Here is a 13,498-nt window from a genome sequence, read left to right on the forward strand (position 1 = left end):
GCACAGTAGCCTTGCATGCTGCGGGTGCCACCCCGGCTGACCTCACGGAGGCAGCGACCCCAGATGGCTTTAAAAGAGGATTAGACAAATCAATGGAGGAGGAGGAGGAGAGGGCTCTCCATGGCTACTAGCCAGGGTGGCTGTGCTCTGCTGAGAGGCAGCAATGCTTCTGAATAGCAGTTGCTGGAAACCACAGGAGGGGAGAGGGCTCTTATCTTCTTTGGCACCCCCTTTTGTGGTGTGAAAGTGCCAGGAATCAGCTGCCATTTGGAGGCTCCGTCACAGCGACCCTCACGCACCCCTTCATCCCTCCCAGTGGCCCCAGGCAGAGAGGGTCTTCCCAGACTCTCCATCCCCCCCCCCATGAAAGAAACGCTCATGCCAGAGGGGGAGATTTAGTTGGACCGTGTGTCTCCCCTTGCCTTGTGTAAAGAGGCTCCATTGCATCATTGCTGCTCAGCCCCCTCCTCTCCTCATTTCCAGAGTGAGGAGGGGAATGCCAAAGCAGCAATGACTGACGTCACCTGCAGGGGGGCCACCTCATTACATCACCCTTGCGGAACTTCCCAGCTCAAACTCTAAGCAGGGAGAGAAGGGAGCCAATAGCAGAGCTGGCTGGGTTTAACCCTTGCCTAGCTACCAAACGATGGCTATTCTGGGTTTCCTGGGATTTAGCAGGAGAATACAAACGTAAGAGTAAAGAGCAGGAGAACATAAGAATTGAGAGCATAATGCTATTTGGAAAGGGTCTCTAATTTTATTGTTAATATTCGTGTATGCTATTTTATTTTTATTATTTTGTACAGCATCTTCTTTCTATTCGCTGCATTGCAGGGGGTTGGGCTTGATGACCCTTCAGGGCCCTTCCAACTCTACAGTCCTAGCATTCTGAGATTTAGGGCTCATCCACACTTTTGCTTGCCCCATATTTTGATCGCCTTGCGTCCCAATTCATTCCTCCGAGTCCAAAGGCTTCCCTCAATGTTCTGCAGCTGTGCCTCGTGGAAATCCAATCTTCCCCGCTGAATCAGAAACTCGGTAAGCAAAATCTCTCTCCGGTTTTTTCCACGCATCTGATGAGATCTGATTCAGCGGGTAAGATCTGATTTTCACAAGGCACAGCAGTGGAACGGCGATAAAAGCTCTCAGACGCAGTGGAATTAATCGATACACAATCCAATCAAAATATGGGTCAAGTTAAAGTGTGAATGAGCACTTATTTGTTTTTTGCCTTTGACTTTTGCCTGGTGCAGTATATTGCTTGATCTTTGTTTGCGCTGCATTTGACCTACACTTTTTATTTTGTTGTGAGATTATACTTGATAATGTATGTCGATTAGAGTATCTGGCTTTTTTGCATTGGATCTCCATTTTCGAACATCAGAAGAGCCTGCTGGATCAGGCCAATGGCCCATCTAGTCCAGTATCCTGCTCTCACAGTGGCCAGACTGTTACTCAGCAAGTAGGATCCAAGCACAAGAGCCCTCCCCCTTTCCTGCGGTTTCCAGCAACTGGCATTCATAGGCATTGCTGCCTCTGTGGAGGCAGAGCAGAGCCACTGTGGCTTTTAGCAAATGATAGCCCTCTCCCAGGGTGGATAAAAATCAATGATTTTTAAAAATTAAAATTAAAAAAAAATGGATTTTTTTGATTTAAATCGAATTTTTTATTTAAATCGAATTTTTTTAAATAAAATGCTTTTTGAGGAAAATATATTACCATCCAAAGGTTGTTCCATCATGAAATAAAGATTAGTTTTTAAATTATGTAGAATAAGGTTGTATATGTTTAATTTTTTGGGTAAATAAATTCCATTAATCCATTCACAATGTCATGCTCTTCCAGAGGTTTTTGTAGATTATTGGGCAGTTTCTCTGCCTACAAGATATTATCACAGACACTTGGTTTACTTTTGCAGGTCTCAAAACTTAATTTGACTCAACAGATCACATGCCTCTTCTTCACAGCAAAAATGTTATAACATGAACAGAGTTGAGAAAAAGACCTTAATCCTATTGTTCTACAAACCTATGAATACAGAAACAACCCCTTCAGTGCTAAGTTTCAAGAGGTTCACTGAACAGAATAGAAACAATATTTTTCTGAGTGTTTGGAGTAGACAGTATTTAAGTTTTTCATGTGTAGGCTGGGCTGACAGTCTAAGTTTCTTAAAATATATATATATTGTTTTTGTTTAGCCAAATTAGTTAACAAACATGGATGTTGTTTAAGCAAATAACATATGCTGTAATGTTATTGTTTCAGTTGAATAAATCTATTTAAATTGTTATTATTAAGGTAATGATTATTTTTCTCCTTCCTAAGTACAACAGTAAAGTTGTCCAAATATGAATGATTAACCTATTAAACTGGGGATAAAAAACTAATATGAAAAGCTGTTATTCTAAAAATCTTCATCTACTTGCATATTAAAGTTATACCAGCAAGAAATACCGGTAGTCTTTATGTAGAAAACTATGATTTAAATCAAGCCTTACTGACTAGTGATTTAAATCGTGATTTGATTTAAATCAGTTTGATTTAAATCAAATCCACCCTGCCCTCTCCCTAATTATCTTGCCTAATCCCCTTTCAAAGCCACCCAAATTGGTGGCCATCCCTGCCTCTTGTGGGAATGAGTTCCACAGTTTAACGGTGCGCTGCATAAATAAGTTTCTTTTATCTGTCCCGAATCTTCCAACATTCAGCTTCATCGAATGTCTAGCAGTTCTAGCGTTCCATCCACTTTCCTCCATCCACTTTCTCCATGCCAGGCATAGTTTTGCCTATCGTGTTGCCTGTTACTCATAAAAAAACAAGTCCCCAAATGTTGCGACCTATTTCCCCCCCTACAGTACTGGACCTCCGCTTTGTGTAACATTCTCAGACTCTACCCTGCTGTATCTGAGCTCTGTTTTCCATGCGCTGATCTGAAATTCTTTTGAATATAAGGCGTTCAAGATATTAGTATTTTTAAAATTAAAATGTTGTTGTTTAGTCGTTTAGTCGTGTCCAACTCATCGTGACCCCATGGACCATAGCATGCCAGGCACTCCTGTTTTGCACTGCCTCCCGCAGTTTGGTCAAACTCATGTTCGTAGCAAAAGCCACCACACCCACCTGAAGAAAGTGGCGTTCAGTGATAGACTTCCTCTGAACATGGAGGGTCCACTCCTAACTGCCACAGGGAATAAGGGCAGCCCTGTTGGATCTAAGCAAAAGCGCCACCCAACAAGATGCCCCTTGGAAGCCTACAAGAAGCAGCTGGTCTGTGGTAGCCTGATATCCATACCCTCCAACTCCCGGTAAGAAAAATCCGGCGTCAGCAGTGGCGTGGCACCGGAAGTTGCTTCTACGCATGTCTGGACATGCGTAGAAGCAACTTCTGGTGCCGGTGCTGCCCAATTTCCGGTGCCCAGACATGGGTAGAGCGGCACCTGAAATCGGTTCTGTGCGTGTCCAGACATGCGCAGAAGGAGCCTCCCTGGAAGGTAGGAAATCCGGGGGATTTACAGGATTTTTCTCTGTTCGGGATAACAGCGGGAAACGGGTTTAAATATGGGGGTTTCCCACGAAAAATGGGAGACTTGGCAAAAAATGGGAGACTTGGCAGCTATGCTGATATCTGGCATCCAGTATCCGCTGGATATCACTTTCACTTCCATGCAAAGCCTACTCGCACTTCCTTGCTGGTGGATGGCTTCCTTCTCCACTCCTCCCCCTCCACACCACGCTAATTTGCACATGGGTTGCAGCATTTGGGAGTTTTTAGTTTAGAGGAAATGCAAGTAAAAGAGGCAATCAGATTGAGGGTTATAAAATTATGCCTGGCATGGAGAAAGCGGATAGAGAATAGGTCTCCTTCCTCTCTCACAACTGTAGAATTTGTGGACATCCAAGGAAGCTGAATTTTTGGAATATATATTCAGAACAGACAAAAGACTATCGTGTTCAGCTGTGGAACCCACTGGAGGCAGGAAAGGCCACCAATTGGTTGGCTTTAAAAGATGACTGGACAAATTCAAGGAGGAGGAGGAGGAGAGGGCTATCAGTGGCTATTAGCTCTGCCTCCACGGGCTCAGTACAACATCGCAATGTAAAATAAGAACTCTAAGATTTCTCAAAAGGCTGTGTGGAGAGCCAGTGTGGCACAGTGGCTAGAGTGTCAGGCTAGGAACTTGAAGATCAGGGTTGAAATCCCTTCACTCAGCCATGAAGCTTGGGCTCTGTCCCTGCCTCTCTGCCTGACCTACCTCACAAGGTTGTGGAGGCAATTAAATGAGGTTGGGGAGAAACATGTATGCCAATTTGAGCTCCTTGGAGAGAGAGAAATGTGGGGTGTAAATTCAATAAATAAATAAATAAATAAATAAATAAATAAATAAAAATTTATTATTTATATCCTGCCCATCTGGCTGGGTTTCCCCAGCCACTCTGGGCAGCTTCCAACAAAACAGTAAAATACAATAATCTATTAAACATTAAAAGCTTCCCTAAACAGGGCTGCCTTCAGATGTCTATCCTGTGGATTGCAAACTCATGAGCTCACAGAAGTTGGTTCTAAGCAAGTAATGTTCGGTTCCTTCCCCTAACCCCCCCCCCAAAAAAAACCCCACACCTTTCCTGTGAGGCCTACACTTCAGGCCCCTTCACTGCTGCCCACAACAAAATGGAAACTTGAAAACATGAAACTGCAGCCACTCGAAGTTCTCTCTTTTCTCTCCTTCCTTCTTACCTGCCTTGCCGCTTCCCTCTCAAACACAATTCAATTTGTAAGCTTCTGGGGGCAGAGAAGCCTCTAATTTTAATGCTCCCTCCATTAAGAGTCACATGAAAGACTGTATATCACACATGCCATTTTCATACCAAGACACTCATCTCACTCTCTGGAATTTGACATTACCAGTTACGTATCGAATTATGTAACAACATCATTCTCAGTTGTTGGGTTTCCTTTTGCCAAATATGTTTTATGACAACAATGACCAGTCTTCCTCCCAGATCTCCATCTCCTGTAATGGACTGGTGTTATACCTGAACACTTTTGGTCCTTAGCTAAAATTTTGGCCTCACTCCCCCTCCCACGCTGTGTGATGAAGCCCACAGGTTCTGTGTCTAAGTACTCTTGCGGCCCACTTGGTATGAAAAGTTGGACCACCCTGAGCTAGAGGAACCAAACCTAGTCACTTCCCTGTTCAGAGTCTGCCCCGGGGGGTTAATGCAGAAAAGAATTTGGGGTTTCAATGGGATTTCCAAAAACCTACCAAGGAAAACCAACATTTAAAAGGAAGCACGGTCAAAATCAGGTGCTGTGAAAGGAAAAAGGTCTGCTGCCAAGCCATGAACTCTGATAGCTGGACTTCCTCTTAAAGATCTAAAGTTTAAATGAGGTTAAATGTGGGACACCCACCCAAAATGAGTCTTGGCTTCCTTTTGGAAAGAGAAGGGGAAGAATCATGCACGGTACCTTGAGCTCCTTGGGGGGAAAGGTGAACTACTACTACCGGTACTACTACTACTACTACTACTACTACTACAACTACAGCAGTATCTCAGTTCAAAATGGCATCAGATGGTATTCAAACATAGACGGAAAAAATGCTCCTCTATCTCAGGCACCATCATGCCACACTGGGGCAACATTATCCCAAGACATGTCCAAGAGCAGACAGACAAACTACTTTCCAAAATATATAGTAGGTCAATCAATCAATCAATCAATCAATCAGCACTATCTGTTTCGATGCAAAGGAAATGCAATGCAAACAGGGGAGAGGAACACCATCAATTACATATCGTTTGTAGACTGAAAGCCACAACAGTGAATGTGGATAGCATTCACTGGACTGATTTCTGTCCCACACAAGGAACAAATAAGCAGACACTGGCCATTTTCTGCTCCTGTTCCCATTTCCTTCAGAATTCCACCTTGCCCAGGACCAGTGATCTTAAGAATACGAGATAGAATGCTGACAAAAGGAGCCCAGCTTGCCTTTCTTTCTCCGCAAAGGACAATGAAAGGTGACCTTTGCCGGCATGTGCTGGCAAGTGGTCGCCGCTGATCTGGAAATAGAATCAGAAGCTTCAAAACTCTCTGAGTTTGCTGGCACTGAGAAGCTTCTACAAGGCAAGCAGGAGCTGGTAGCTCCCTTTTCTCAATCTGAAGAAAATGGAATTGGATTTCATATCCCAGAGTGCAACACGAATTTGTTCCGCCTTCCTTTTGCCTTGGGTAAAACCACGTATACGAGATAGAATGTACAGCGGGTTTTTGAAACCACGCAGAAACCTGCCGGACCTCTTTATCCCAGGTGCGAGTGGGCCGAACAGGCATCCCCGCCCCATGACCATTTCAAAAGAAGCATTGCTGCCTATAACTTTAGGTGGGGATGGTTCTGAATCAGAAACCAAATGCAAAAACAAGCCCAACAGGGACCCTCCATTCTTGTTTTAAAAGGCAATTAGAAAATACCGTGGAGAACCCGGCCAGTGGTGACTAGCCACGACAACTAAATCAAACCTCCATGTTCAGAGGAAGTGTATCTTTGGGCACCTGATGCTAGAGACAAAGAACAACAGGAACATCAGAAAAGCCTGGTGGATCAGGCCAATGGCCCAGTTATTCCAGCATCCTGTTCTCACAGTGGCCAACCAAATGCCCCATAGAGAAGCCAGCAAGCTGGGCTTGAGCACAAGAGCCCTCTTTCCTCCTGTAGTTTGCAGAAACTGGTATTCAGAAGCATTATTTCCTCTGACTGTGGAGGCAGAGCATAGCTACCGTAGCTAGTAGCCTTCAAGAGCCTTCTCCTCATCCATGAATTTGCCTGATTCTCTTTTAAAGTCGCCCAGGTCATTGGCCACCACTGCCTCCTGTTGGAGGGAGTTCCACAGTTTAACTATGCATGGCATGAAGACGGGCTGTCTTTCCTCTGTACCAAATCTTCCAGGAGCTTCATTGGATGTCCACGAGTTCTAGTGTTATGAGAGAGGAAGAAAAACTTATCTCTATCCACTTTCTCCATGGAATCATAGAATGGCAGAGTTGGAAGGGACCTTGAGGGTCCTCTATCCAACCCCCTGCAATGCAGGAATATGCAGCTGGCCCATACGGGGATCAAACCCACAACCTTGGCATTTTTAACACCACCTTCTAACCACCTAAGCCACCTTCATCATGCCGTGTGTCATTTTATAAACTTCTACCATGTCACCTCTTTGGGCTCGTCCACATTTCCGCTTGTTCTATGCCAAGGACTGCAAATTGGTTTTGGAGGATATATCAATATATCGCCCAGTCCTAGTCAGCAGTTCTCACCCCTGACCGCTAAATCAAACCTCCACATTCAGAGGCAGTGTATCTTTCAATCTCAGATGCTTAGAGGCAAAGGGCAACAGGAGCACTACCGGGAAGCTTCCAGAGGCGCCCAACTGACCACAGTTGGAGGCAGTGCACTGAACCAGCCCAACCCAGTGCCTGACCCAGCTAGTCGGCTTTTATCTTCCTGCCAACTCTGAGTTCGAATCCTGAATTTTAACATTTCCGGCGGGGACTTACTTGGCTCCTGCTGTCAGAAAGTGGTTGCTCTTGAGCACTGTAGCCAGCAATGGGGCCTCCTCCTTGGCACCTGCCCACTGCTGGTACCTTGAACGTGGGCAGAGGCACACCCTCCCCTGCCTCCCCTGGGCAGCCAGGGGCTGAGCCTGGCCCCCAAGATAAGCCCCCGAGTTCGCCAGCTCTGACCCCGAAGAGTAGCTCCTCGCTGCCACCACAATTTGCGCTGCTCTGCTCTGCTCTGCTCTGTCTCGGAAGCCGACTCTGGCCAGCCAAGCCTCAGGGCAGGAAGCTGTTCTGTAATCACACAGAGGGAGCACTTCCTCTGTGACTGCCGCCTCCACGCAGCATCAGGCCTCTCTCTCAGCCGCCCCCCTGGGAGTCATGTAGCTATCTTTGTCAACAGCCCTGCGCAAATGTGCTCTTGCCACAGCTGGGAGGCCGGAGCGCAGGCCTCTCTCTGCACCTCCTCTTGCATCATCGATCCAGCCTGCGCATCACCCGCCTCAGAGGACACAAGCAATTTCCGCTCGCCTCCAGCTGGTGGGGAAGTACCGACGCCTGGGCATCTCCCCAGCATGTATAGATGTGAGAACATAAGAAGAGCCTGATGGATCAGGCCAAGGACACATCTGGTCCAGCACCCTGTTCTCAGAATAGCTAAATGCCCCTAAGAACCTGGAAATCTAGATAGACTGCCACTGGGCCTGGAGGTTCCATCAGGACATAAGAATAGCCCAGATGGATAAGGCCTAAGGGGGACCATGTAGAGCAGCATCCTGTTCTCACAGTGGCCAAGCAGATGCCTGTGGGAAACCCTCAAGCAGGGCACAAGAGCCCTCTCTCCTCCTGTGGTTTCCGGCAACTGCTATTCAGAAACATTGCTGCCTCTGAGAGAGGAGGCAGAGCATAGCTATCATGGTTAGTTGCCTTCTCCTCAATGAATCTGTCTTTTAAAGGAATCCAGGTTGGTGTTCCCCACTGTGTCCTGCAGGAGCAAGTTCTGGAGTTTAAATGCATGTCCTCAGATGGATCACAGACGCGCCCGTTTGTCCTCAAGCAGACTCCAGTGTGGGCGTGAGAGAAGAGCTATTTTATTTCCTGCTCGGTGAGGGAGGCAGCCAGACTTTTAAAAGCACACAACCCCAAAGTAGCCAAGGTCAGGGCCCAGGGAATCGGCTTCGAGCTGGACGTGTGAGGAGTATGTCTCTTGCAAGGAGAGCCAAGTCTCTGTGCTTGCCAGATGCCACTAGCCATATTGACGGCTGCCCAGAAGGAGGCGGGGGGCAGGGGGCGGGCGGGCTGTAAAGCCAAGAATGAATGGAGCAGCCAAGCTGTTGGGGAAACAGATGATCAGCGGAGGAAGGTGACTCTCGTCTTTCACCCCCTCCCCACCAGACACCTGGAACATATGCTGGAGGGGAGAGGGTATGTTTAGCCTGGAGACGAGAAGACTGAGAGGTGTAAGCAGGATAGCTCAGTTGGTTAGACTAGCACAGTGCTGATAATGCCAAGGTTGCAGGTTCGATCCCCGCACGGGACAGCTGCATATTCCTGCATTGCAGGACTTGATGGTCATCAGGGCCCCTTCCAACTCTACAATTCTATGGTAGCCATCTTCAGAAGAAGTCTAGTGGCCAGATCTGCCTTGGTCAGACCCCACCTGGAGTGCGGCGTGGAGCTCAGGGCACTGCAGTTTAAGAAGGATGTTGGCAAGCTGGAAGGTGGGCAGAGGAGGGCGATGGAGATTATCAAGGGTCCAAGCCTTTTGAGGAACGGGTGAGGGAATTGGTTATGTTTAGCCTGGAGAAGAAAAGACTTAAGAGGTGATATGATAGCCATCTTCAAATATCTGAAGGGCTCTCACTGGGAAGATGGAGCCAGCTTCTTTTCTGCAGCTCCAGAGGGTTGGACCCGAACCAAAGGATTCAAATGGCAACAAAGGAGATTCTGACAAAACGTTAGGAACAACTTTCTGACCATAGGATCTGTTCCACAGTGGAGGATCCTCCTTGCACAGCAGTGGATCCTCTGTCACTGGAGGAATTTCAACAGAGGTTGGACGGCCATCAGTCAGGGACTCTTTAGCTGTTCAAACTGTCCCAGGACCATGCCACAAGCCTCTTTGGCAGGAGAGTGCTGGATCTTGTTGCTCACACCAACCCGTGCTAAAGAATATTCTAAGGGTGGGGGGGCACTTCCTTTCTGGCCAAATAAGCAACAGTGAACATAGGAAGAGTCCTGGGGTGGCTCAGTCAAAAAGAAGCCAATTTCTAGTCCAGCATCCTGTCCTGTCCTCCCAGTGGCCAACCAGACACCTCTTCCAGGAAGCCCATAATCAGGACCTGAGTGCCAGAGCAACCCTCTCCCCACTTGGGATCCCCAGCAAGTAGTATTCAGAGGCAGACCACTCCTCAGACTGGAGGCAGACCATAGCCATTCAAGCTGGTGGTCATCACTGATTCCTGTGGCAGTGAGTTATATCGTTTAACTATGCACTGCATTAAGAAGGACTTCCTTATGTCTGCCTTGACTCTCCCAGCATTTCTCCTTTTTCTCCAAGGAGCTCAAGGTGGTGTACACAGTTCTCCCCTCTTCCCCTTCAATTAATTCCCACAACAACCCTGTGAGGTAGGCTAAGCCAAGAGGCAGCAACAGTTCCAAAGTCACTCAGCGAGCCTCATGACACAGTGGGGGTTCGAACCCTGGCCTCTCCCAGGTCCTAATCCAACACTACCACTTTCTAAAGGAAAAAAGCCCCAGATTTTGCAACTTTCCCTTGCTCTCATAACCTCCTCACTGCTTTCTGAAACTGTGGTTCTCCAGATCGGAATACAGGAAGTCAGACCACTGGCCCATCTAGCCCAGTACTGTCTACACTGACTGGCAGCAGATCTCCAGGATTTCAGGCAGGAGAATCTCTCACCATTGGGGATTGAACCAGGGACCTTCTGCATGCAAAGCGAGTGTTCCATCCCTGAGCTATAGCCCTTCCCTTAGTTTGCAGGACTACAACTTCCATCGTCCTTGACCTTCAACCCTCCTGGCAGGGCCTGATGGGTGATGGGAGTTCAGAAAAGCAGCTTTGAGGCTACAGGCTCCCCCTTCCCACCCTACTGGCAACAGCCTCCCTACCAGAGCAGTCCTACCTGAAGCAGTCGGTGTGCCAGTCCGCGTTGAGGGCCTGCAGATACTGGCCGTCGTAGATATTGTGGCTGCAGCTGGCGCATATTGGCAGATCGCTTCCTGGAGAGGAAAACAGAGGTGGAGGCAGGTTGAGTGGGGGTGGGGTCATCAGCACAGCCTGGGCTCTCACTGCAGGGTTTCAGTTTTTGCCCAAAACCAGATGTAGGCCTAGCAAACAGGGCCCTTGCCTGCACGACCCTTTTAAAGTGGTATCGTACCACTTCAAACTGGCATGGCTTTCCACGAAAAGAATTCTGTGGACGGCAGTTTCGGCCTTGAGGAGCTACAATTCCCAGAGCCCTTAACAAACTACAGATCTTGGGAAGCCAAACAGGCTTTCAGTGCATGTTGGATGTGTGGTGCGACCTCAGAGAAGAAGGAGGAAGTCATTGCATACCACATATTTAAAGCAGTCTAAGACCACTTTAAACAGGCACAGCTTCTCCTGAAGAATCTTGGGAACCATAGTTTGCTAAGGATGTTGAGTTGCTTTTAGAAATACCCCTATTAGCCCCCACTCCCAGAACTCCAATTTCCAGAGTTCCCTGGGAAGAGGGATTGACTGTCGAACCACTCTGGGATTTGCAGTTTGGGGAGAGGAATAACGGGTCCCCTAAAAATCCTCAGCACCCATAACAAACTACACTTCCCAGGATTTTTGTGGGGGGAAAGGCACGACTGCTAGAATGCATCTCATCCTGCTGTACACCCCCAAATAGATTTGTTTGAAGCAGTACTCAAAGAAATGCAGCACTCACACTGAATGAACAAGGGTTCCTCTGAGAACACGCAGAATAACTTCCGTAATCCAAACCTGAAGCATGGCTTCGGCAGGAGCCTCATCCCCGTTAACTCTGAGAGGGGACATGGGGGCACTGGGGGGGGGAGAGAATGGCAATTCTCCTGCACGCAGCTGCTCACAAATGCCCAGAGGTCCCTAGCTGAGGCTGGCCCTGTGACCTCCTTTCCCATGGCTGGTGGCCACAGATCGATCTCCTGTTTATATAACAGCAGGACTGTCCCCTACTTCACCCCCCCCAGATTGGGGGTGTGGAGAGGAGCAGCAGGGAAACCAGGGGGGGGGGCATCCCTGGAAATGGGGAACTGAATGGGGATGTGTGTGATAAAATTTCCCTTGCACTCAGACTCTGAACCTGTTTTCAGTAGCAGGCATCCACGCTGTAACAATTACAGGGGAGCAAGAGTGTCTTGGAGCATGCACAGAGGGTCGGTCCCCCCTTTTAACTTTGTAACCACAGCATGCCCACCCTCTTCTGGGCCCAGATGCCATTGAGGTGATGAGGATCTGAAAGATGATAGGATTTGTGGGGCGAGGGGGGCACCCTTCTTCCTGCTGTGAAGGAGCATTTCATTCACCCTTTCCTGTTCCACCTGTTTGCAAAAGGAGAATTCCCACACTCTGTGAATCCTGAACTTTCAGTAAAGTAGCTAAAATGTTTGCAAAAGGAAGGGGAAAGCGTGGACCCTAGAATCAACCCTGAAGTCTTTTATCCTGACTCCACTTTCTTGCCTTCCGGTCAGACGAGACTCCCTTGCCTGCGGTAGGGAGATTTCAGCAGGAGGTCGGAAAAAACAGCACCCTGGACAGCACCCACCGGATGGGCACCGGATTAACCTCCCCGCCCCCGCCTCCTGGGGTGAGTTGAAAGCGTGAAGACAACTGGCTGGAGGTGGGGCGAGAGGAAGCGCGCTCTGCACGTGCTCAGAGACGTGCTCCCAGTTAGTTGGCGCACGCCCGTTAAGGCGAGTGAAGGGGCAAAGTAGGCCTTGGGGGCCTCTCCCAACCTTCCGAGGACCACTCCACAAGCACCACTAGCGCACGCGCGTGAAGTAGATCTCTCCTTTCGCCCCCACCACTCCCGGCCTCTTGCACGTGTGAATGCTTGCCACGCGTGCAATGCAGCAAGAGGGCGGCCCGGACGTTTCTCTCTCTCTCTCTCTCCCCCCCACCCCCTGTGGGGCTCAAGGTCAAGCAGGAGAGGGGGCGAAGGAGCCCTGCACCCCACTCCGTTACCACCGCGCCCCAGGAGGCAGGCCAGAAGCCGGGTGAGGGGCGACGTGGAGTGGGGGCGGGGAGGGCTCTCTTCCAAGACCCACCTTCGTCCTCTCCCATGGGCTCGTCTCTCCAGGTACAGCAAAGGAGCATCAGCCTCATGCGGACGCCGCGCCAGACCCACCCCGGCTCGGGCGGCAGCAGCGTCGGCGTCGGCGTCTCCTCCCTGCGCTTGCCGGGCGGCGAAGGGGGCAGGGCGGGCTGCTTGGTTGCGCCGGCTGCGGACTCACCCGGGCCGACTGCGCGTCAGCCCTGGGAAAATGGGGCGGGGGGTGAGGAGGAGGACGGAGGCGGGTCCAAAGAGGAGCCAGCCAGCCAGAGGGGACCCCCCCCCCTCACTCCGCCCGTCTCCAGCTATAATGCAACGTGCGATGCAAGGCGATGCAAGGCCAGGCGCCTCCCCTCTCGCTTGGACGGGGCGGGGGGCTAGAAGAAGCGGAGTCCCGGCAGGGATGCAGCCAGCCAGCCAGAACCGGACACACACACGCACGCACGCACGCACATACACACATTCACACACACCCCGCTGCCGCGCGCTCTCTGGGAAGCGAAGCTGATGGAAAGGGAGGGGATGGTGAGGGTGGCCCTGAGCGCGTGCAGAGGGTCCGGGGGCACCGGGAGATAAAAACGACGGGTTTGTGTGTGTGAAGAGAAATGTATGATCTTGGGTCAGACCACAGCTAAGC

The 13,498-nt window shown here is 49.4% G+C and overlaps 1 protein-coding gene across 2 annotated transcripts in view; it reads right to left on the reverse strand.

The window, feature by feature from the left end:
* The window catches only part of LIMK1 (LIM domain kinase 1), a 38,311-nt gene extending 25,257 nt beyond the window's left edge, over positions 1–13,054 (reverse strand). Inside the window, exons 1-2 of one of the 2 annotated variants that reach the window (XM_035139609.3) lie at positions 12,857–13,054; positions 10,702–10,798 (exon numbers count right to left, since the gene is read on the reverse strand). In XM_035139609.3, coding sequence (XP_034995500.3) covers positions 10,702–10,798; positions 12,857–12,914 — 155 coding nt within the window. In that variant the 5' untranslated portion in view covers positions 12,915–13,054. The remainder of the gene's footprint in view (positions 1–10,701; positions 10,799–12,856) is intronic. The other variant, XM_060268302.2, reaches the window with a different exon arrangement.
* Positions 13,055–13,498: the final 444 nt, after the last annotated feature.

This window comes from Zootoca vivipara, chromosome 14 (assembly GCF_965207765.1).
Source record: "Zootoca vivipara chromosome 14, rZooViv2.hap1.1, whole genome shotgun sequence".
NCBI lineage: Eukaryota > Metazoa > Chordata > Lepidosauria > Squamata > Lacertidae > Zootoca > Zootoca vivipara.